This window comes from Atractosteus spatula, chromosome 7 (genome assembly GCF_055471065.1).
Source record: "Atractosteus spatula isolate fAtrSpa1 chromosome 7, fAtrSpa1.hap1, whole genome shotgun sequence".
Classification (NCBI taxonomy): Eukaryota; Metazoa; Chordata; class Actinopteri; order Semionotiformes; family Lepisosteidae; genus Atractosteus; species Atractosteus spatula.
In genome coordinates this window covers 30,772,427-30,798,260 of record NC_142712.1, presented here as the reverse complement: position 1 = coordinate 30,798,260, position 25,834 = coordinate 30,772,427, and the positions used below count along the sequence as shown (strand labels likewise).

Genomic DNA, 25,834 nt, shown 5'->3' with positions numbered 1-25,834 from the left:
GAATGAGAAAGCAAATCCCAGTTGCTGTGCAGTATCTTTTAAGACAAGTCATCACAAGCAGTTATTGGTTGTGAGGTCATGTAGTATTCTTCCTTACCCAGTACCCTTCTTGGAATGGTAGAAAAAGAGGTATGGATATGGACAGTTCATTACTGAGGGTGTCATAATTGACCCAGTTTATGAGGTCCTAGTTTGTGTCAGAATTCCAATGCATTTGGTTTATTGGAAGTTCATCATACTTACCAAATTCAATACAACAGAAAGATTATTTTACTTTATCTGAACACTTTAATTCTACAGCACTACTACTGTATATGGAGAAATGTTGTCTTTATCAATGGTTAATTTTCTGCACTATACATTGAAAGAGAACTAAAAATGAGCTTTATAGGAGTTTTGTGGTATCGTGGTTTGAGTGAGCATCACAAAGTGAAAGCTATTATCACAAGAACTCTGGTAAGAAAAATCTAAGACCATAGGTTGTACCCTTTGGTATCTGTAAGCGTTCTTAAAGTGGATTAGGTTTGGATTAAGTCCTAAATTCCATAACCTCAGTGGCCATGCTCAATAGATTAAATTTAGTGATTTGGATTCAGTAAAGAATGGTGCGCCAAACTAATTAACAACTAAATAGAATTCATTTACAGTAGCTAAAGCTGGCTGAGCTAGTGCTTGTATAAAGTGGTGTTAGTACCAGTGGAAAGTCAATTTGAGTAAAAGGAATACAAGCAGTGAATATTAAGATCTAGTTATAGACAGAAATTAAGGGTGAGACCTCTGGAGAGGTTCATGACAGGTAGTGATTTAAAGGGTCTTTTTTCCTCAAAGGAGGGAACGTTTTCTCTGTGCTGATAGAAACTCAAACGTTCAGAACAGTTTAGAAGAACTCTATAAAAGGCATCACTGACAAGCCTTTCATGAAATGACTTGTGAAGAGGAACTTGTAAATAAGAGAAACTCAATTTTTTTTCTCACCAATAAATAGTATATACACTAAGCTGCAAAAATAAACTTTAATTAATAATATATTCTTTAGTTTGCTCTTTCAATTTTAAAACCTATTTAACATTTGTAATAGCTCACATTTTTATTGTGTTAAGAGCTCTACTGCAGACATTTAACTGTTAAAGATGAAAATCTAATATAATGCTTTCTTGTTATTTCTGACCCGGTGCACCTCGCACACATGTATTAATATTCTTAATAAATTTTTGTGTCTGGTCTAGGAGCTGTCAACTAAATGAACTGATGACATGTAATAAACAATATGGTTTACGTAAATAGCATATTGTTATTTTTTTTGTTTTAGAGAAAAGGGGCACTTACCTTTAAAAGAAGAGAGTATACCTATATTTTTTTCTGTGAGTTGACCTGCAAGCATAAATAAGTTTTATTTATTTGCTTAGCAGAAACCCTTATCTTGGGCAATTCAAATTCATACTGTATATGAAAATTATACTAGAATGAACATCCTTCTAGGTTAGGGTGGAAAGAGCTTTCAAATTTTTCACCATGTACAGCAGGTTTCTCCTCATTAGTCATTGATAACATTGACCAGTAACACCCATCTTTAGATTGCATAAAGAGCTCGTTAATATTCAGACACATGTTTTTGAATTTTAAATGAGGGAAATAATAATCATATAGAAACAAAAACATAATAAAATACAACAAATAAGCAAATCACACCCGCTGCCTGAGAATCAATGACATAGTAAAAAACATATTTGAAAGAAGAAAGATCACAGATGGTAGAAACAAATAATTACATGATATTACATGAAGGGGTTGTCTCATAGACTCACTAGTATCTCTGTTGAGAAAATTTAAACTGGTAGTCTCTTCCACAGAGTCTCCTAAAGGATCTGAAAATAAGAAACGTGAAACATAGTAAGTGTACTAGAAAGGAAGAGAAAGAGAATGAGTAATACATCTGAAAAAAATGCTTAAATGCTGTCAGATTAATTTGATTTCTTAAAAACTATCTATGGTTTCATATTAAGTTAAGCACACATTTTAATAAGTAAAATTCTAGATTACATATGTCTAATGCTACAGCTTTATTTAATTATTTCTACAAATGCTTTTGTAGAGTGAATTAGTCTTGTAATTATCTTAAAGTGTGAGGATTCACACAGAAATAATAAATGAATAGATTAACTTGTTTTTTCTGAACATGTTCATGACGAATTGAGAAACAGTGCTGAATTTTTGACTTACCTGCATTTATGGTTTCAAGAGAAGAGTCATTTATTTTGTAAACATTCTGAATTATGGGATTACCTGGAGTAGAGAAAACTGCATTATTGGACAAGACAAAGAGAGTGAATAATGGATCATGGAGTAGACCGAAACATTATTTTTTTACCTGAGTTTTTGAATTTTTGGTCTTTCATTGAAATAAACATATCTTCTTGATTTTTAGTGCTCTGACCTGTGAAAAATAACAACATACAATGAGACAGAAAAGGTAGAGAAAACAGCAAGTCAAAAACATTAAATATAATGTTTAATATATAGTAGTTAGTGTCTATTTTAAGCAGATATTAACAATATAAGTACTGTATCAACAGACCCGAGAAGAAACACTAAGAAAAATGGATGCAGGAAGAGTATCTTCAAAACTCAACAGCTGTCATTGTTCAAATTCAGTACAAAAAAAAATTTGGATAATGCAAACAATGCCACAGATGTCATTTGAATTTTCATCAGATCTCACCTGATGTTTTGCAGATCCTCATACAAAACAAGAACAAGACTACAAGAAACACAATCAGACTCAGAGTACAAGAAAAACCCACAATGACCTTCCATTTCTGAACTGCAAGAATAAAGACAAAAGGAGAAATATACATTTTAGATGGTATTATGGTTCAAATATCACAATGCACTTACAGTACAAACATTTAAGGAAAGGAACATTATATTTTATCTCATTTTAATTTGCATTCAGTTTGCTTTTTCATCACCTATGCATTGACTTTGATTTAACATGTTTTCAATTAACCAAGAAATCTCTCATAAATAAACATGGACTTTGAACCTTTTTACATTTACATGCAAAGGATCACATGTAAGCCTGGAAATGCTTTCATATCCCAGAAAGCTATCCAAGTAAGGGGCAAGAGAGGTACAGTATATTTAAATCAGCCCTCTTACATTCTCAAACAGTTACAGTGCAATGCCACAAAACATTGTTTACCGAATTACAGATGAGTTTTAATGTGTAGAGACCAGACTTACTATTTCATTTAGAATTAAATGTTATTAAAGTTATTAAATATATCTAATAATCTTGGTGTGTCTTGACCAAGTAGTTGGTGCCTCTCTCTAAAAAGCAGAGGGATGCAGCTAAAAAGGCCCCTCCAGTAAAAGATGTTGTAAAACTTTATAAATGATGTACATTTAATAATATATAGTGTCGATGGGCTCATTCAAGTCTCCAAGCTGATTTCTTCCCAGAACCACAGGTGAAAACCAAGTCTCCTCTTGTATTTTGCGAAACATTTAGGTTGATGTATTTTGCATGATAGACTTATCAGGAATCTGATGAGGATGTTAACTTTAATAGTTTATTCATTGCAAATCCTTCATCCATCGGTCAGAGACGCAATTGTACTGCATGCAGATGCAAAGACAATGAGATTATCCGCTATCAGAAATATGGCGCAAAAAGCATATTCACGCTATAAAAGCAACCCTGGCCGATTTAGCCCTGAGATGGGTAAAAGCCATCAAAGTAGGGCTAACCATGCAGCGGTCAACATTGGCAGAGCCCCACACGACATCCAAGCCTAGGAGTAACCAAGGAAACCCCAATGCCACTTGCTTGGCTAGGAGGGCACAGGTAAATGAAGATATAAGGAGTGGACAAGTTCACTCTTCGACTCCTGGTGGTGTGAATGAGCTCAGGCCCACTCCCTCGGCGTTGCAGTGCATGCCCCACACATGTGTCAACAAGTCAGGACCTTCTTCCTCCTCCTCTGACAGCCCATCTGATTGGGTGGGAGAACCCCAGGAAGGGTGAAGCATGTAAATCGCAGCTTGGAACTTTGGATACCAACCCAAGTTCAGTGAAAAGAAAACTGCCTTCAAATTGTCTCTAGGTAGTCTGATACAGAAAAGCTAAGCAAATCACTTATATGTCAATGTCACCATTAAAAATACTATGCACTGTAAAGCACTGCTAGACACTGGGACTGCAGTATGTTAAGTCTCATCCAGCCAGTTCACAAACATTAAACAAAACATACAAAATTTTAGAAACTTTCTCAGAGTGGAAACTTGTAATATAACAACTACTAGTAACATGTAAGACACTTCCAGTGTCTTAGAATGGACACACAGGGTGTGGTTAAAGTTTAAAATTTGGCAAAAAAAATGGTAAAACATCCCATCTACTGTATATTTCCAGATTTTCAGAGCCATTGCTTATTGGACAGAATGGGCTATATACTGTAGGCTGCCACCTTTACTGGATTGCCACCAGCTATAGTGGTGGGCTCAAGTCAAGTCTGCCAGAGTTGTTTCACACAGGAAAAGGGGAAGAATGAATGTGCTGTAGTCAAGCAAAAGATGCAAGACTTAGTAAATGCTGTTTAGCTTCACGCTGACACTTCTGGAGAAATAAATAATGTTTGTTTTTGCCTCCCTGGTGTGCAGGGACTGAAAGTTCTGAATAAATCAGATGCTAGTGACCAATTCATTGAACACCTGTCCTGAAACCATGCTCCAATGAGACCCTTCTGCTAACAAACCAATATGGATCTATGGAACCTTCTCAGTTTCCAGCCTTATCGGTAAGAACCAGTTAGTTCACTACCCTCAGGTAGCACCCCAGCTGTCTCACCCAGCCCAAGTAGGTGCAGACCTGATATTGAGACCTAGTGTCCAGTTGGATACCATAAGCCACATGTTACAGACACATGTGAGCCCAAGGTGACAACTCCCTGCATGATGACCTAGAGAAACATCACAGGGAAAACTGTTCCTCAGACCTGCTAGGTAGTAAATGAGGGTGGCATGATGGTCCCCACATTAACTGCAGATGTTGCTCTCTACCTCAAATAGAGCAGGGGACCGAGTAAGCAGGCAGAACAATATTTTCTCAGCCGTCAACACAGGTTGTAACATCAAACCTGATGGTCTGCAGCACCCTTAATCTGAACAGAAGGATCAAGTCCTCTACTTGCTGGCACAGAGTGAAGAGAGCGTGGCAGGGCCTCTACTCACACAGAATGGGTCTGCCAAAGCTTTAACCATTAAGTCACTACTCCAGCTTCACAAGTTTCCCAGTCCCCTGGAGAAGAAAGGGGGTAGCGAACAGGTACCACTCTAAGTCCAAGTGGATGACAACTGTCTCCTACTGGTAAAGGGTTTCTTCAAAGCTGGGTTAGGCAGAGTGCGCCTTAATGATAAGAGTGCAGCTCACACAGGTCCTCAGGAAAATCTTTCCACAGACGTCAGGGTAGATGCAGCAGCTACACAACTACCAGACAGTTGTGTAAAGCAGATAAATAGATAGAATAAATACAGCAGATAAAATAGCTACACAAATCTAATCTCTGGAAACTGAACTTCTAAACTTCCAAGGTTTCCAAGATGTTTTCACAAAGGAGGCTTGTGATTGCAGCCTAACTGAACTGCACACTATGTGTAGCACCACAGTTCCTGAATCCCAGCCAGCTGTTGAGAAGCAATACAATATTCCTTCAGCTATGCGTGACTCAATCACAGACATGCTGCACTCTCTCACAGAACAATAACTTATGAGTGAGTGAATGGATTTAATTGGTAAATCACTCATAAGTTCCCACACTTTCCAGTGCTGAAACCTAATGGGTTGATAATTGATTATAGACAGTTGAACAAGCAGGTGCTTGTGTAACACTGGCCATTGATCTGTGATCTGACCTTACTAAAGTGACCACCTCAAATTATTCTACCGCTGAGAACTGTAAGGCTATTCTGATTAAAACAGAAGAGGTCAACAACCCTCAGTTAGGACAGGAGAACAACAACTGCCCAGTTAGTGCTTCACTGTCAGGTGTTACTGTAATTCATGATCTACATTATGCAGCTACAGTACCACAATGCAGGGTCAAAATCAGATTGCTGACCTCCCAGTTCCAGAGGAAACTCTAACTCTAACCTGACCTACAAAGTTTGATAACGTAAATGTTGTGTTAATGCTCATGAAGATCATACCAAACACTATACTGTATATGTAATGTTTTTACAATATTGATGCTGAAAATACTATGGTTTAATAATCTGTTTTGATGACACTTTTGTCATTTGTGTAATATCTAAGTCTAAAGTATATACTTATGTTATTTGACTTGAGTGCAATTAAAAAAGACTTTTAATTATTATATTAGCATACAGGGAAAATTATTGTTGCTATTTTATTATTGTATTTATTTGAAAGGAAAAAAAGATGACTCACTGATATCCTTCGGTATAAGAACATCACTCTCAAAGGAGTAGGTGGGTTTCATTTCCCTCTTCCCTCTGCAGCTGAAATTAGATCTCTGTGATTCAGTTGCAGAATTAAATGTGAATCTCTCTGCATATCCTCTACCAAAGTCACTTGCATTTTGTGGAACCTCCTGTCCGTCTCTGTACCACGTGTAGTTCCACTCAAGAGAGCTGTCCTTAACTTCACATTTTATTGTCACATAGTTTGTAGTGAAAACCTCTGTCCATACAGTCTCCAGGATGAGCACAGCCTGAGGTCGAGCCTCTACTACAATGAGATGAAAAAAAAATATTGTTTTAAACTTGTACATTTGTATGACTTCACATCACAATAACCATGTTAAAATATATTCCTTCATGTTAAGAGATTGGAATGCGTCACGTCGCATCTTTGCAGACAGCCCAATCCAGAAGGGAGTGAACAGAAACAGGGAAGAGACGGGAAACAGGGCTGGTAGACGAACAGGGGAGAGGGATGAAGGTGCTCGAGGGGGGCGTGGTCCAGGCAAAAAGTCCAAAGGGATGCTCGTAGGGAAATTCGTAGGGAGGCAAATGACCAGAGCCGGGTGGTCCATCCGTGACAAAGACAAATTAAGTTAAAAGCCATAACGGGATCTGGTGAAGGGTCAGGGGGATTAAAAAAGGGTAACGGAGCCAGGCGCTCCAAGCCCCGGGCGTAGACGGTCAGGACGCCGGGGAAAAGGCCTGCCTTCGGACAACCCGGAAAATAGGCAAGCCTTGTGGCGTCCATCTTCTTTTAAAGGGGAGACTGGAACAGGAGGCAGGTGCAGGAGATCAGGTAAAATGTGAAAGAGCTGGAGCGGCCTTAAGGGGAAGGGATTCAAATCATGACAGAATGAAGTTCTTTATGTTCTCCTTTGACAAAGAAAAATCAGATTTCAAAAGTAAATCAAAATATTTCAGTACCATACCTGATATGTTTAATGTAAGAGTATCACTGCTTTGAGAATGAAAGGGCACAGTCCCCCTTCTGGCTTGACACCTGTACTCTCCACTGTTGGATATAGTAGCAGACTCAATGGTGTAACTGGACCCATCAGTCCTGCTGCTGTCTGTGTTGAGCAGATCTAGTCCTTGTCTATCTTCGTACCAGAGATACTCCCATCCAGCAGAATTTCCCACAAGCCCACAGGTCAGGGTGACCCTATCTCCTGTGTATATCTCTCCAATGGGGAGTTCCTGTGTCATAATTGGCCTTGGCTTTGTTTCTGAAACACACAAGTTAAATAATGTGTTCTGTCTCAACCACATTGTTCTAAAGCAATGTTATTAACACCAGGTTAAGATTCCTTCAAGAAGAAAAAAAGGGTGATTACTTCCCTTTCATTTATAGCATTTTATAAAGTCTTATGTTCTTATGAAAGGAATAAAATTAGAAAAGTGGTCTAGCAAGAAGAACTTGAAGAGATGTCATCATTACTTTTGTTATAAGAAAAAAGATCACAGTTAAAATTATGCAGTATTAGATAATACTTACCAAACACCTTCAGTATCACAGAATTACTGTTGTTGGAGTAAAATCGATTAATATTACTTTCTCCTCTACAGGTATATTGCCCATTATGTAACTGACCAGCAGAAAGGATTGTGTATGTGTCTCCATTTCCCTTACTGGGGACTGTTTTGTCTACAGGAAACTGCTGTCCATTTCTGTACCATTTATAACTCCAGTTAGCAGAGCCCGTCTCAACCTCACACCTCAGCGTCACACTTTCTGTAATGAATATCTCTGTCCATCCCGACTCCAAGGCCAGTGCTGCCTGTGGTCGAGCTGCACATAAGACAAGATTGAAACGACCAAATAAAGCAGTTGTGTACTGAAATAACATCCACAGTATCAAACATCAAGATAACATCAAGATGTAAGGATGAATAATTTTATTAATTAAATTTGTTACCTATGATTTCTATATGCAGAGAATCACTGTGATCAGTATAATAGACCACACTTCCCCTTCCGGCTTGACACCAGTACTCTCCACTGTGGGACAGAGCAGCAGAACTAATGATGTAACTGGACCCATCAGTCCTACTGCTGTCAGTGTTGAGCAGGACTGCTCCCTGTGTGTCTTTATACCAGAGATACTTCCAGCCAACAGAACGTCCCCCAGCGTCACATATCAGGGTAATTCTGTCTCCTGTGTATATTTCTACATGGGAGAGGTCCAGGGTCAGGGTGGGCTTTGGTTTTGTATCTGAAACAGAAGTTAATCAGTTGTTGCTATGTTTTGCTGAAAAGCCATTAGTATACAATAAGTCTAGCCTACTGTATATAAGCTTCAAATCATTTATATCATTCATCTCTGAACGTTCTGTAAAGCTGCCAAATGGTCTTTATGACCTTACTAATGTATTACAAAGCCTTAAAATAACTTAACTTAATTTTAAATTCTACTCTACTGCATGTTCTAAATTTCCCGATGCCCCTGGGCTTTTTCTATAATTCTGTAATGCAGAATTGCAACAAGAAATAAAGAAAAAAAGGAGATTAAAGCAAAGTAAACACTATTGTTGCAAAACTTGAAGACATTTTTAAATTGAGTATAAAAGTACAGTGTTCATTTTTTTTTAAATAAAATGGAGAAGATGATATTTCAGCAACTTTATTTTGAGTAGTTGGATAATAGTTAGAATGAATATGTGTCAAAAATACTTACCAGACACCTGCAATGTAACAGCATCACTGCTTTCAGAATGAAGTGATTTTCTTCTATGTTGACCCCTACAGGTATATTTTCCACTGTCTGACTGAGCAGCAGAGGGGATTGTGTATCTGTTTCTGTTACTGTTGCTGGAACGGGCCTTGTTTACAGGAAGCTCCTGTCCATCTCTGTACCATTTATAGATCCACTCCGTAGAATCCATTTGAATCGCACAAATCAGAGTCACTTTCTCTGTGGTGAATATATCTGTCCATCCAGACTCCAGAGTCAGCACAGGTTTCGGTAAAGCTATGTGTATCAGAGGGTCAGAAATGTTGTGTTACAGTGTGCACGGACTTGAGACTAGACAGATGTTTACGTTTAATTCAGTACACATGGGTTTAAAGTTGTCATGGGAGCAAATCCTTGAACAGACTTTATTTCCAGCTAATTGCCCAACATAAATTTGTCTTCATTCTCTTCCTTATGCTAGACCACTGAGGATATGCAGAAACACAGGATGAAAAGTCAACTATTAATACAAAATGTGTACATTAAATGTATTCTTTAATAAAGATTTATTTAGTGCTGTTTTGATTATAATATACTCTGGGTGGAGCGGTAGCACTGTGGCTAAGGATCTGTGCCCGTAGCTAGAAGGTTGTCGGTTCAACTCCTGCAGCTGGAATCCTACTCCATTGGGGCCCCTGAGCAAGGCCCTTAACCCCAACTGCTCCAGGAGTACTGTACAATGGCTGACCCTGCGCTCTGACCCCAAGCTTCTCTCCCTGTCTGTGTCTCATGGAGAACAAGCTGGGGTATGTGAAAAGATGAGTTCCTAATGCAAGAAATTGTATGTGGCTAATAAAGTGAACTTAACTTATAAGATACATCCATTAAAATGAGATAGTGAGAGGGCAGAGAAAACATTCAATGATACATTTCATTACCTGGGAAAAGGGGTATAAAAATTAGAGAGTAATTCTAATAGATAATTACTCACACTACACAGTAGGTGTTTAAATTGCCATGTCAGGTGAGCATAATTCTGTACAGGAAAGTGCCAAGAAATGTCTTTCCCACTTAATATTTTATTTCCTTAGATCAAATTGCCTTTGTTGTACACTGAAGAGATGAAGGAGCTTTAAATGGCAATCCATTGAGACAAGAAATTATTTCTCTTTTTCATCCCTGATCTTTCTCTAAAGATGTATTATAGGTTTTTCATACAGTCACCAGGATTGAACACAATATTCCACATTAGGTCTTTCTAATGCACAGTAGAGTCAAGACAATTGTAACTTTAACATTCACAAAATCACTTATTCAAGATTTGCTCTGGCTGACAGCGACTTGTACAGCACGGAAGAGTAGAGCAGGATGAAACTGAGTTGAAGGTTGTTGAGCAAAAGTATAAAATTATTTGCATAAAAGACTAGGATTGTGGGACAAGTTTAGCTCACATGGTCTTGTTTTTGTTTTGCGATGAACACTCCCAGTTGTGTCGGCTGGTTATGGGAATGAAAAGCTGGAGACAGCTTTACAGGCTCACTTACAGTTTTATTGCCATTTTTATCACAGTGGTGTGTGCTAATCACACCAGCAGCCATGTCACCATGCAGCTTACAATTGGCAACCCACTGAAGCTAAGCAGATATGAGCCTGGTCAGTACCTGGCTGAGAGACCTCTTAGGAAAAAGTAAGGTTGCTGCTGGAAGAGGTGTTAGTGAGGCCAGCAGGGGGTGCTCACCCTGTGGTCCATGTTGGTCCTAATGCCCCAGTATAGTGACGGGGCCACTATACTGTAAACAAGCGCCATCTTTTGATAAGACGTAAAACTGAGGTCCTGGCTCTCTGTGGTCATTAAAAATCCCAGGGTGTTTCTCGAAAAGAGTAGGGGTGTAACCCCGGCATCCTGGCCAAACTTTCCATGCCTCCTAATAATCCCCCTCTATGAATTGGCTACATTATTTTGTTCTCCTCCCCCCCACCCCACTCTGACGGCAGGCGGGGCGACGCGCCGGTTGGAGTATTCTCGGTCACATTTAATGGCAATGTCAGCTCAAAGATTTGGTTCAAAACACCAAATGGAGACAGGCGTGCCGACAATGTGGGATTAACACTAGGATGAGGGTGTGTGCTAATCACAGAGGCAGAGAGAGAAAGTGCAGACATCTACAGGACGCAGAGGAGGGATTCATGTTGTTTTTGTTTGCTTATTGCTATACGTTTGTATTTAAGTTATACACTTAATACTGTATACTGAAGTTCATTATGCGACAATATGGGTGTGGACTTGGTTATAAGCAAATTTAGGTATTTGTGAAGGTTCTCTGCAAAGAACCCTTACAAATGTCAAGATCCTGCTGCATTGCAAATCGTGAGAATAACTTTCTTTGATTTCCAATGCCACTCATTTAAATGTTAAAGTAAAACATTAGAAACATAAATATATTTTTTATAGTTATAACTGTTGCCACGGTTCCTCTGTCATCCCACGTAATAGAATTGAAACAGTAAATAAAGGATAAAAATAGTGTAAGGTAAAAGTCTCACTTTAGCTGTCCTCTCAATATCCTACTGTAAAATAACATTCTAAACAATGCAATAAGTCCTAAATTACTCCACTTTAGAATCACTCTCCAACCCTTATAGAGAACTTATTTTTAATACTGCAAATTATTTTGTTGTTTTTATGGTTGAGATTTTTATGAACCTTCTAGTCATTTCAGTGTGAAAATACTGAATAAATCTGGACATGAACACTTTTTTCCAGACCCATGTTCTTCTGTGAAGACTACAATCATTTGTCTTAAATTTATGTTTATGTAGAAAAACTGAAAAATGAAATGGAAAAGACCTGAAGTATCAGCAACTTCATTTTTGGGAGATTAGTCATGGAATGAATAGATATCAGAAATACTTTTTTGCTTAAATTATTTTTTTTCATAGTAAAACTAGAAGAAAATTTGAAACAAAGTATGAAAGTAGAGGAATCAGTTTGAAAAACTAACATGCAGAAGCATAGAAATTTTAGCACCTTTATTTTTGGGAGTTGGATCACAGAATGGATATGTGTCAAAATACTTACCAGACACCTGCAGTGTAACAGCATCACTGCTTTCAGAATGAAGTGATTTTCTTCTGTGTTGACCTCTACAGGTATATTTTCCACTGTCTGACTGAGCAGCAGAGGGGATTGTGTATCTGTTTCCATTCCTACTGCTGGAACTGGCCTTGTTTACAGGAAGCTCCTGTCCCTCTCTGTACCATTTATAGATCCACTCAGCAGAATCCATCTGTATCGCACACTTCAGAGTCACTTTCTCTGTGGTGAATATATCTGTCCATTCAGACTTCAACGTCAGCACAGGTTTAGGTAGAGCTGTGAATATTAGAGGGCCAGAAATGTTGAGTTATGTAGATATGAGACAAGATAGATGTTTAAGTTGTAATTCAGTGCACTGGAGTTTTATCTTGCCATAATGTAAAGAAATCCTAGAACAGACCCCATAGCCACCTAAATATCCAACATAAATTCCTATTCTTTCTCTCCCCTTTTGGAGACCACTGAAGATATGCAGGAACTCAGGATTAAATGCCAACTACTAAATTGAAAATATTACAGTAATATATTAATTTCATTTCTAATCTTAAACATTTTACCTTTTAAAGTGTTTTTATTTAGTGTAGTTTTGGTTATAGCATATTTTATGAGCAAGCAGGTCCATATGAGAAGCAATGCCCCTACCTGTGTCTGATCACATCAATTAAAATGACCAGTGAGAGGTGAGAGAAAACATTCAATGACACATTTCATTCACTGGGAATAAGGCATATCGAAATTAAACCATAACTCTAATAGATAATTACTCAATCTGCACAGTACAGGAGATGCTCAGTATGTCATGTTAGATCAGCATGATTCTGTACAGGGAAGTGCCATGAAACTTCTTTCCAACGGAATATTTCATATTCTTAGATTAAATTTCCTCTCAATTGCCTTTGTTCTTGACCTAAGAGTTAATGTTCTTTTTCAATAACTATAAGATTAAACACAATATTCCACATTAGGTCTTACTAATGCATTACAAAGCTTGAGAATAATTTCCCTTGATTTTAAATTCAATTCTTTTAAATATCAAAGTAAAAAAATAGAAACATAACTATTTTTATTTTAACTAAATTTAAAGTTCTGAATTTTTTTTCTGTGTGTAGGACCTCAGGACTGTTCTATAATTCTCTAAATCAGGATAACATTTTAAAAAAATTAAGGGACAAAAAACAGTTTAAAGAAACACTCATTGTTTCCTCTACTACAACATTCAAGTATTGAACAATACTACAAACACAATGAGACAAATAGATCTCCATTTTAGCACCACTTGCCACTTACTGAACAGTAATACTGACAAACTGTTATGGCCTTTGTTATCATTTCACTTTAAATATATTGAATATACGTGGACATGAACACTTTAATATTTTCAGTAACTAGAATATCTTTTGAAATTGAAGATGAAACAAAGAAGAGCTGAAATGTCAGCATCTTCATTTGTGGAAGATAGATCACAGAATGGAGAAGTCTGAAAAATACTTACCAGACACCTGCAGTGTAACAGCATCACTGCTTTCAGAATGAAGTGATTTTCTTCTGTGTTGACCTCTACAGGTATATTTTCCACTGTCTGACTGAGCAGCAGAGGGGATTGTGTATCTGTTTCCATTCCTACTGCTGGAACTGGCCTTGTTTACAGGAAGCTCCTGTCCATCTCTGTACCATTTATATATCCATTCAGCAGAATCCATATTAATTGTACACTTCAGAGTCACTTTTTCTGTGGTGAATATCTCTGTCCATCCAGACTCCAGAGTCAGTACAGGTTTAGGTAGGGCTGTGAATAATTAGAGAGTCAGAAAAGGTGTTTTTTTAATGTCAATAGATATTTTATAGTACATGTGGGTTTTATTTTGTCTAAATGCAAAAAAAAGTCCTCGAACAGCTTACTGTCCATGTGTTTTCTTTTTCTTCCTCTGGCAGAGAAAGGCAGGGCACTGAAGTAATGCATGAACACAGGACAAAATATCACTTATATTCATTTTTACTTTAGTACTGTAGGATTTTTAGGTTTAGAACTTCAAATTTAAACCTAAAAATTTCCATTTTTAATCTCAAAAGTCTTTTATATTGTCAACGGTTTTATGGATCATATAGTATATGAACATGCAGATTGCATAAAAAAAACATCACAAATATCCAAACAAAATACCCATCAGGTAGTTAGTATCCAAGTGACCCAAGTACTGTATCTCATACAGCCAATTCTTGAAGAAAGCCAGAGTATTAGTTAAAAAAAACATGGCTAGTTACGGTAGCTTATTCTTCAATCTCAGAATCTTTTAAATAAATAATAGAATAATGGCTCTTGTCCTTTGTGAAATTTGTAAATACCTGAGTGAAATACTTATTCAATGTATTACAAATGGCAACTTAAAAGCACTTCCACTCAGTTTCCATTTGTATTTTTTGATTAGTGTTCCATTGCTTATCAGTTAAGATTTGCATTTGTGAAGTCTTAAGAGGTTCAGTTCTCTACGTTTCAGTGTAGGATATTATCTAATGTGCTGTGTGCTGGAGTGGATCTGGATGTTGTTCTCTGCACTGATCCCAGAACACCAGTGTTTTGTTTTTTTTATTCTAATGTGCTGACCACAATTGTACAGTGTTAACACAACACAATATGTCTTTATTTAAATTTTACACCTTTAATGTATCCACATTTATGTTTGTCTTTTTTACTTACGTTAATCTAAATATTTTTTATTTACAGATGCAGCCATTCAAAATGCGTGCGTTATTTTGCGGCATACCCCGGTGGGCGTGTCGCGGCATCACGCAGTGTCACGCAGTGTGACGTGGTTAATCGCGCGTCATTTGACGCTCTGCCGGAAACTATCCGGCGTCACCTTGTAAAACCGCCAGGGGGAGCTTAACCTCTCATGTACAGCATTTGAGCCTTTAATTTTGAACAGTGTATTACAGCATGTTAATCTTCAGTCATTAAAATGTTGGTATATTTTATGAAAGCAAGATTGCTCAGTTGGACAAAAGTACACAACCTACCTTTATCAGAAATATTTATGCATCAAAGCCTTTACCGAAGATATTACTAATAGTATTAATAATGGATGACTTTGGACAAGCTGTATACTCAAAGTATAATTTCTTTAGCACATTTGTACAAGCACTTGGAATCTGTCCAAACCATACTTTGTCAGGCATTTTGTTTTACTTCAACGGGCATAAAAACTTCCTTGCTTTTAACAGGGCGTTTCATAATTTCTAACTACGAAAATGATTTAAAATGCGACACCTATCATTCAACTAGAGCTTAAAATATCACAAGGAAAAATACACACCGGTATTCCATTTCTCCCTAAACATTGTAAGCTTCGAAGTCTTAACTAACGTGATACCGGAGTCAACAAGCATACTTTTAGAATTTGATTAAAAGGGAATATAATATGGAATCGCGTATCTCAAGAATTTAATAACGGTATGATTATATCCGTGTACTGCGGCAGGGCTGTGTAGGGCTGTTTCGCCTGCCTGCTCATGCGAGCTGACTGTAGCCGACTGGTCTAGGTGCGTGCCTGCCAACGGGCAGGTTGTGTGCTCGAATCCAGCTGGTGCTGAACCTTCCAGTTTTATTTATTTATTTTTTAATCGCGTAACATATTACCGTATGCAAACTGTACTGTATACAGTATGTATATGTATATTTAATGTCTTAACTGTGCCCGTTTAATTGAATTTTAAAAAATTATTTAACACGAACATTAAGCTGTTTACATCTTCCGCCTGAGAACAGTCACCCGTTGCTACCCAACGCAGAATGGTGATTGGCTGACACCATCTGACACCCCTCTGATTGGAGAAAAAAGACGTGCTAGTTTGCTATACATACTGTAACAGGAAGAGGATTTCTTTCTATTCAAAACGTGTATTTTAAAAGTTTAAGAAGTAAAAACCTTACAGCGTACACAGATTTCTAAACTGATCAGGATCGTTATCTTTGTCTTATGCATAATAATATTCACCGCTCTGTGCAGCAAATTAATAATAAACTTTATTTTATATAGCGTTTTAAACGAATAAGTAATTAGATTGCTCATAAACCTAATCACTTGCTTTTTCTTTTTATTTAGGCTCAGATTTCAACTATAGATCGTATTATTAATAACCATAATAACAACCAACCAACAAAAACAACCATATAAACATAATACCAACCAAAAACATAGATAACAACCACAATACAAAATCAAATATATCAAACCATTTTACTCTCGCAAAGTCCTCCAATTATCATAATCCCGCCCCTTATGCAAAACCAAACCTTCCTCCCATCCCAGTTTATCCTGTTTATCATAAACAAAATCCACCTCAATTTTCAACATAAAGCATTACACAAAATCAATACCTCAACACTCCATACTCAACAACGATAATTCACAAACAGCCAGAACATGTAACTACACATTCCCAAACAGACCTAATTTCCATAGCCCCGCCCCTTATGCAAAACCAACATCCCTCCCCTGTTCTCTCTCTCCCCTGGCGGTTGTAATTGTTTTTATTTTCAAATAAATTTTAGCAAAGTCATGCATTTTAAAAATCTTAAGATTTTTATATTTATGTCTTTATTTAGTGGTTTCATTAGTGACAAAGGCTAAACTTTCTTGGAAAAATGTCTTTTATGTAAACCATGTTTGCTATTTATTCATTCAGGGCTAAAATATGTTCATTGTATTCTAATGAAAGAAGGGTTCCTTTCGCCGTAGTCGGGAGCCTAGCCTTTAACTAGTAAGTACTGTACTTACTGGGTTTTTGAGGGGGGGGGGAGAAAAATCGTTTTCCCAGCCTAACAGTATTGTTTTTAACCTGTAAATTTGCTGGACAGAGAGGTGAACATTATCACACAGAAGACAAAGATAGCGATTTACGTTGCATTGTGTATCGTGCTGCTTTAATACAGTTTTAAATAATTGGAAGTCTAAACAGTATCAGCTTTATTTATGGGTTTTAAATAAAGGTGATTTAAACGCGATTTAAATCAATATAAATGTTTATATTGTAACGCATAGGTGACTATTCATTGTTATTAAAATGACTTAAATTCGATCATGTTGTGATATTTAGAAATATACATTTGTTTGGTGCGAGTGAAGTTTTATTTAATCTCTGAGCCATACTGATTCTTCTGGAAGCCAGTTTCCGCCAGGGAGTAAAAAAAAACACACTATGGTATTCTCTCCAATGCAGTGCAGTTAAAAACATACCTCTGATGCTGCTCCTAAATGAATATCGTTTATGACCATCAGAAGCTTTATGCTCCTTTTCTTTTTTCCAGTGGATTGAACAGGGAGAGGCATTTCATGATGTACTTTTCACTGATGAAACAACAGTGGCTCTGGAACAGTTTTCAACCATGTCGTTTTATAAAAAGGGGAGATATGTACACGTTACTGAAGCTAAACGTTTAGCCTTTGTCACTAATGTAAACACTAAATAAAGACGTATAGAAATCCCTACGTTACAGACTGTATATGGCTGGTATTGGTAGTTTAAAGAAAAAATACACACCAGTATTCCACTTTCTCCCTAAACATTTTAAGCATCAGAGTCTTACATGTGGTTATTTATTGCATAATTTAATTTTGAAAGCCACTGAGACATCAGGTACTACTGTTGTATGGTACAAGTGTGGTACTTTTAGGGGTACCACGGTACAGAACACTAGTTATTTAAATATGATTGATAGATAAATAGGCCCACTTTATTCATCCTGAAGAAGATAGAAGACATCCTGATGTCTTAACACAGATACTACAGTGCTTAAGTACTACTCACGTATATGTTTCTAGGTTTATATTATGCATTTCATACGGTCAAATTACTTTTGAGCAACTAATAAGAAGCGCGAAACGGTATGCGTTTTAGTTTCGTTTCGTGCTGGGACCCGTGGATTGATTAGAGATATCAAGTACATACAAGTCATTTTTTAAATGTTGTAGTTCGTCTTGAAAAAATGTTACGAGTACATCATCTATCAACAATTACACAGGTTCTGTTTCCATATTGCGGATTTTGGTTACGTAATATTATGTTCTAGATTTCACGTTGTGAATATATGATTTGGGCAAACAGAGCCGCAAAGAAGTACATTATGGGTGGTTGTTTTTTTTTTGCAGTTTTATCTAGAACAAGCGATGCTTAAACCTTTGTCTGATTCTTGTGAAACTATCCACACGACAGTTACAGTACCTAGGAGTTGACTTCAGTGATGTCACTGATGGGATGTTTCTAAAAATCCATCCTCTGTAAAACGTCTTCTCTAGTTGTCCTGCATATGTATTCGCTAATGAAGCTGTGTGTTCTGAGCCTGGATCTCTACATTTGTGTATGAACCAGCTTAGAGGGCTAAAGACAGCTTGTGTTTAAATTGAGTGTAAGGCAATTTATGCTTCTAAAGTCATGGTCAGCATTTTTGTACTGTGCTGTAAACTTGTTCTGTGCCAAGTCACATTATTTTATAGCGTTTTTATAGCGTTATCAAATCCGGTGGCGCGGTGTTAGTTTCCTGACTCCCATGTCACATGGTCTGTGATTGAAACCTGTAATACCGGTTTAATTCGTCACAGCCAGCACTCCGGTTGTAAAGTAGAAGCAGGCGAGATTTCCAGCGAAAAACACCTCCCCCTTCTTCAGGTGTGAGGGTCTTCTGCTCAGAATGAAACGCTAAAATGTAATGTAAGCTCTGAATGGGTTCAATTGTGATTTGGGCTTGATTAAGGTCGCTGCCTTTCATCTAAAACCCTACTTGAATCCTTCTAAACTAAAAATCAGTGTTAGTGAGTTCTAAATAAAGAGGTATCCAGGTAACAGTGAAACGGGCGGACAGTCTGGGGAGATCGCCCGTTTTCCATGTAAATAGTTCCCTGGTTCCGCACCCCTTGGTGTTTCTCTCGCTCTCTCTCGGGTCACCTGATCATTAGCTCGAAAGATTTGAGTGCTTTGTGTATATTCTAATGGTAGTGGGGGCAGGGTGTGTGGGAACAGGTTTGGTTGAAATTGCATTGGAGATCTATGTTCTTCACACCTGAAACATTTTCTCTGAAAGCATTTTCTTCGCTGTTTAACCGATCTTGTTACAGCATGTTACAGTTTACTATTATTAACCATATTAATTTTAAGTGCTTAATGTAAAATCTTGTAAAAATATATTTTCATTGTTCAAATATACATTAAGTCTGACTATCATATAATAAGTTAAATACAAAACTAAAGAAAAAATAGGGTTAAATATAATTCAAAATATTTTGCTAACAATGTTAACTGTTTATGAATAATAAAATGTATTAGCTAAGGAGTAGGATGGCACAGTTGTTAGTATGTTTTTTGTTTTGTTTCTTTTTCATAAATACAACAGTAGTACCTGATGTCTCAGTGGCTTTCAAAATTAAATTATGCATGCAAACCTGTGAACTAGAAAGATAACTAAGATATTCATCCATTTATAATGGTGGCAAAGTGGTTAGCATTGCTATCTTGCAGCACTGGGGTCCTAGGTTCAATTCCTGCCATCCTGTGTGTGTGGGGTTTACATGTTCTCTCTGGGTTACATGGTTTTTCTCCATATGTGTGATATGACTCCCTCTCGCACTCCAAAACATACTGGTAAGTTAATTAGTTTATGGGAAACCTGGCCCTGGTCTGTGTGTGTTTGTGTCTGTCTGTCCTGTGATGGACTGGCACTATGTCCAGGGTGTATTCTGCCTTGTGTCCGTTGCTTACTGGGATAGGCTCCAAATCCTCTGTACTGGATAAAGAGATTAGAAATGGAAGTAAAGGCACTGTGTGGATGGAACTATACACAGTGTTAGAAACCCACTATGAAATGGCAGCATCTCACTGAGAATAAAATATTTTATACTGCTGGCTTAAGGAAACAGCCTTTCCACCTCTCTTGCACATCAGTATCCATACCTAGTTATTTAAACAAATTGCCTCTAATTATAAACATCTTAATATGCTGGCTCTGTGGATCCGCATCAGCTATGTTTGCCCATTCCTTCAATTCATGTGCATCCAACACACAGTTCAATGCCAGCAACTACACATAATCTAAAATACAATCCTTATTTCAGTATCTATGTAAACATATAGTCTGTTAACTTCATCATCTTCATCAAAAGTATGCCTAACCCCATTAGGAAGTGTTCTTGTTATAAGTGTATTCCTCAGCTTTCCCCAAACTATCTTCTTCTTGCCAACATCTCTAGTCTTTTATCCTGCAATAACTCAGCCAACACTTAAATCTCCAAAAGCTGCTTGTGTTAATTTCTTTAAATCACAAATATCATGTGTAAATACTGGCCATGTAATACTCTGCATTGTGGAATAATAGTTTATTTTAAAGGGAACTAGAGAAACTAAGAACTAGAGAAATCAAGAAAGGCTTTTTTCTAGAATTAATAAATGCACATCCTGTTCACTGGGGAAATTAAATCCACACTGAGCAATCTTCAATATGTTCAGAATATGACAGCAAGAATCCTATCAGGGATGCATTACACCTGTTTTCAAGTCCTTGCACTGGTTACCTATCAGATTTCGAGTCAACTTCAAAATCCTTATCCTCCTTATATACTGTCCTACAACTGGTATTATTGATCTCCGAATTATTGTACTTGACATGACTTCATTCAGCCTTTCCTGAACGTCTATGACAGGCAGAGAGAGTGCTGTTTCTGGTGCGATCTTTTACAGCTGACATTTCACTGTTTTAAACGAACAAGAAATTAGATTGCTCATAAATCACCTATTCTATATAAACACAGCGTAATTGCCCTCCGAAAATCTTCTTTTTCTTGTTCGTTTTAGAGACCTTGATCGAAACTGATTTTAGATGTCAGAAAGGATTTATTTTCTCTGTATTTCCTACATTGCTTTGTCGAGATTTTAACTTTATATCTAACTTTATATCTAGGCTCAGATTTCAACTATAAATCATACAGTAATTAATAGCAGTAAATACTGATGTTTATACATAAAAAAGTCATGCCTTGGAGTATAGACCCCCAAAGGAATGCCATAGACTCAAACTGCAAAATAAACACATACAGAAAGAAAGTATTTGTATTGTAATTGCAAATCCTGGTACTGTATGAGTGATTGGTATGACTTTCCTCATTACAAATCTCTTATTAGAATTTAAATTTCTCTGTAACTCCAGGTCAGAACAGAGAAAATGTAACTGCCTTAAGGAGTTTACGATTATGAAAAATAGAAGGATAAGCATGATACGTATGTCTTCTGTCATTTTCTAAGTCATGTTACTGAGCACCAAATCTTATTGAGAATATGAATCCATTTAAGGTTTATACCATTAAAGTAACGGTTTATTCCATGCTGAAAATGTTTGTACCAGACTTTTTTGAGGCCTGTTTAATTGTGTCTGAAGTCTGATGTTGTAAATTTTATTGTTAAAAAGATCCATGAAAATGTCACTACTAAAGTTAGCTGGTACTGTTGGTACTGTAAGTGGCAAGTAGAGCTCATATTTTAGATTTTGTGTAGTTGCTAGCGTTGAACTGTGTGTTGGATGCACATGAATGAAGCGACGGACACAAGGCAGAATACACCCTGGACATAGCGCCAGTCCATCACAGGACAGACACAAACACACACACACCAGGGCCACTTTAAATCTAACCTCAGAACCTTTCTTTTCAGAAGACTTAGTGTCTGTATCTGCTTCATTTTCTAATTTTGGTAGCACCTCTACCTGCTTGTCTTTCTTATATGCATTTACTTTGTAATCTGTGGTCCTTTTATCTGTTTTTACATCTACTGTATTGCTTTGAGATGCCACCTTTAATGGTGATATATCAAATAAAGTTTTTTATTATTGTTATAGGGAAACATGATCAGATTGTCCCTGGTTCAGAAAAAAAGATCTAAAGTATACTAGTTTGTCACTCTTCTAATTCCCTTTGCTAAATGACTTTTCATACTAATCTGATCAATCTAACTGCCAGTTTTCTGTGCTTTCTCTATCCTGCTAGATTTGCAATTATTCTGAAAATTTTCATCTTGAAATAACTCATTTCTAAATACCTTTTTCACTGTTAACATCTTGCAGCAACTCTGCGACAAAATATACACTCTGACAGTTCATCCTGCTACCAACATTAAATAAAACAAATCTTAAGATTTCTATATTTATGTCTTTATTTAGTGATTTCATTAGTGACAAAGGCTAAACTTTCTTGGAAAAATGTCTTTTATGTGTTGCGGAAAAAACTGACTTGCTTTAACAAAATATGTTTACAAATCCTTTCACCTGCCATTTTCGTAGTTAGAAATTATGGAACGCTCTATTAAAAGCAAGGGAGTTTTTATGTCCGTTGCAGTTCTTTTGCAACATGAATATAATTATATCGTTATTAATTTCTTGAGATACGCGATTCCATATTATATTCCCTTTTAATCAAATTCTAAAAGTATGCTTGTTGACTCCGGTATCGCGGTAGTTAAAGACTTCGATGCTTAAAATGTTTAGGGAGAAATGGAATACTGGTGTGTATGTTTTCTTTAAAGTACCGATACCAGCCATATACTGTATGTTTAAGTTCCAAAATTAATATCGTTTATGGACTTCACACGCGTTGCAGTATGCTCCTATTCTTTTTATGCTCAGGCACAAAGTAAAAGGGGATGCTTCATATTGCTTGACTAATTTTAAAAACTAAGTTAGAAATGCAGACGCTCCCTCGGTGCGCTGCTCTGGTGCGCCGGCTCTTACACAGTGCCTGTCTGCCGTAAGCGTTACAATATACATACCCAACACTGCTTGTACCCATCTGTCATGCAAATAAAACACCTTGAATTGAATTGAATTGAGGGGAGAGGGGGGGAATACTAAAGCCAATACTGGCTCAATACCCTCGATGGGCTTTGACGTGCTAATGCGTTGGTTTAAGAGTCCGGGTGTGGCAGGCTTCCAATGTCAACTCGACTCGATTGGAAGACAATGAACGTATTTTGTGATATTTAGAAATATAAATTTGTTTGGTGCGAGTGAGGTTTTATTTAATCTCTGACCAAGGGAAACGTTTCATTTTTTTCAAAGAAATGTTTGTTAAAAAATAAAGTCATAGTTCTATGGGATTCAATCACAGACCATGTGACATGGGAGTCACGAAACTACTGTAACACACAGCGCCACCAGATTTAATAACGCAATAAAAACGCTATAAAATAATGTGACTAGGCACAGAAAAAGTTTACAGCACAGTACGATAATAAATGCTGACCATGACTTTAGAAGCATAAATTACCTTACACTCAATTTAAACACAAGCTGTCTTTCTGTATGAACCTCTAAGCTGGTTCATACAGAAAATGTAGAAATGCATTAGCCTGATTATGATTAAAAAACACATAATTAAACACGCGTTTGCGATTTAAATCAGAACACGATTTAAATCAATATAAATGTTTATATTGTAACGCATACTGTCCAGCCTCCATTTCTCTATAAAAATTTACTCTGTTGCACACACACACACAATAGAAGGAGGAACCGCTGTCAGAAGGGAAGATATGTTCAAAATATCGCAAATATCGATCATGTTGCGATATTTTGAAATATAAAAGTCAATTGATTGTCCATAATATCGCTATTCTATTTTTTCGAAGAAATGTTTGTTAAAAGAAAAGTCCGGTACCAGCTGGATTTGATCACACAACCTACCAGTTGCTAGGCACGCACCTAGACCAGTCGGCTACAACACAGCTCGCATGAACAGGCAGGCGAAACAGCCCTACACAGCCCTGTCGCAGCACACGAATACCATTATTAAATTCCTTAGATACGCGATTCCATATTATATTCCCTTTTAATCAAATTCTAAAAGTATGCTTGTTGACTCCGGTATCACGTTAGTTAAATACTTCAAAGCTTAAAATGTTTAGGGAGAAATGGAATACTGGTGTGTATTTTTTTCTTTAAAGTACCAAGACCAGCTATATACTGTATGTTTATGTTCCAAAATTAATATCGTTTATGGCCTTCACACGCGTTACAGTATGCTCCTATTCTTTTTATGCTCAGCTACTAAGATTTCCCTTCATTGGTAAATTCAATATCTACAACGGGCACAGCAAAGACGTTTTTATTGTAAGTCTTTCTACGACAGACCAACGGACCACGAGTGCCCCTGTCGGTCAACCAATCACTTACTGCGGTGCCACGCGTCATCTTGCGTCATACTGAGCGACGTCACCTGCGGTACGTGTCTGTGACGCACACTTTGAATGGCTGCATCTGTAGTTCCCTTCTTCTACAATGATCGCTAATCATCCTGTTTAAGCAGTGTGTGCAAACATGACCTCGATACCAAAAACTAGAACATTGATAGAAAATAGGAAGATCAGTGCTTCTAGTAGAATTTCTTGTGTCACTCCACGAACTACATCATGACAATTTGAGCATGAAGCCTTTCTATAATCTCTGTTTTGCACTGTACAATTTGTAATCCAAACATCCACAATTCTAATGTGTGAGAAAAGAAGACCACTCTTTTTGTTATTAAAACTACAAGGTAAGAGAGATGAAATATCCACAGAGCATCAGAGATTTTGAGAACTTGAGTATTTCTTGTACACTAATTGAAACGATTATGTTGCTTCTATATTTATCCTTTTCTCTGCCCGAGAAATGTTAACATTTTAATGTAAAAGTGATTAAAAAAATCACTTGGTGCATGAGCAATGTCCCTTAGTTTGTCAAGACGTTTCCTGTTATTCTGTTTATTAAGCACCTACTTTTCCTTTATATTCTCCTAATTGTTTTGTTGACTCATGTAGGATGCTGCTGTCTAGAGCATAGATCTCTCAGTTCTATGCTTCAAGTAGAATGTATTTAAACTGTTGTTATCCATTTTCCACCAATTCCATTTTTAATAATTTCAGTTTGATAATGATGACAAACTAGGCACTGATATGAAACTGTTCTCTAGAGGAAAGTATAATATTTTTTTTATCTATATTTTTTAAACAGGGGGTGAATGTACAGGAATTACTTTGGAGCACAAAATGAAAAGGAAAATAGTTTTTAGCACAAACATAGTTGGAGGATCACGGTAAAATAAATCACTGTCAGAAAATACCTACCAGACACCTTCACTGTAAAAGCATTGCTAGTTTCAGAGAAAAGTGATTTTTTTCTGTTTTCCCCTATACATGTATATTTGCCACTGTGTGACTGCTCAGCAGAGAAGATTGTGTATATGTCTCCATTTCTCTTACTGGGGACTGTTTCGTCTACTGGAAACTGCTGTCCATTTCTGTACCATTTATAGGTCCACTCAGTAGACTCCCCCTCAATCTCACACTTCATAGTCACTCTTTCTGTGGTGAATATTTCTGTCCATCCAGACTCCAAGGTCAGTGCTGCCTGGGGCCGAGCTGCACATATAATGAAAGGAAGGTAAAAGAAGGCCGTTAAAGAGGATGAATAATAATAATAATTGCATACACTTATATAGCACTTTTCTGGACACTCAAACCGCTTTACAGGTAATGGGGATCCCCTCCACCACCACCAATGTGCAGCCCCACC

At 37.1% G+C, this 25,834-nt stretch overlaps 1 protein-coding gene across 1 annotated transcript in view; it reads right to left on the bottom strand.

Moving 5' to 3' along the window:
• LOC148830776 (Fc receptor-like protein 5) overlaps positions 1-25,834 on the bottom strand; it is a 55,841-nt gene that overhangs the window by 7,402 nt on the left and 22,605 nt on the right. The window contains exons 4-16 of the mRNA XM_088921262.1: positions 25,387-25,680; positions 13,745-14,038; positions 12,235-12,528; positions 9,159-9,452; positions 8,400-8,696; positions 7,979-8,272; positions 7,413-7,709; positions 6,449-6,748; positions 2,720-2,821; positions 2,369-2,434; positions 2,221-2,283; positions 1,806-1,865; positions 1,327-1,371 (exon numbers count right to left, since the gene is read on the bottom strand). Of these exons, the coding sequence (XP_088777388.1) occupies positions 1,327-1,371; positions 1,806-1,865; positions 2,221-2,283; positions 2,369-2,434; positions 2,720-2,821; positions 6,449-6,748; positions 7,413-7,709; positions 7,979-8,272; positions 8,400-8,696; positions 9,159-9,452; positions 12,235-12,528; positions 13,745-14,038; positions 25,387-25,680 (2,700 nt within the window). The remainder of the gene's footprint in view (positions 1-1,326; positions 1,372-1,805; positions 1,866-2,220; positions 2,284-2,368; positions 2,435-2,719; positions 2,822-6,448; positions 6,749-7,412; positions 7,710-7,978; positions 8,273-8,399; positions 8,697-9,158; positions 9,453-12,234; positions 12,529-13,744; positions 14,039-25,386; positions 25,681-25,834) is intronic.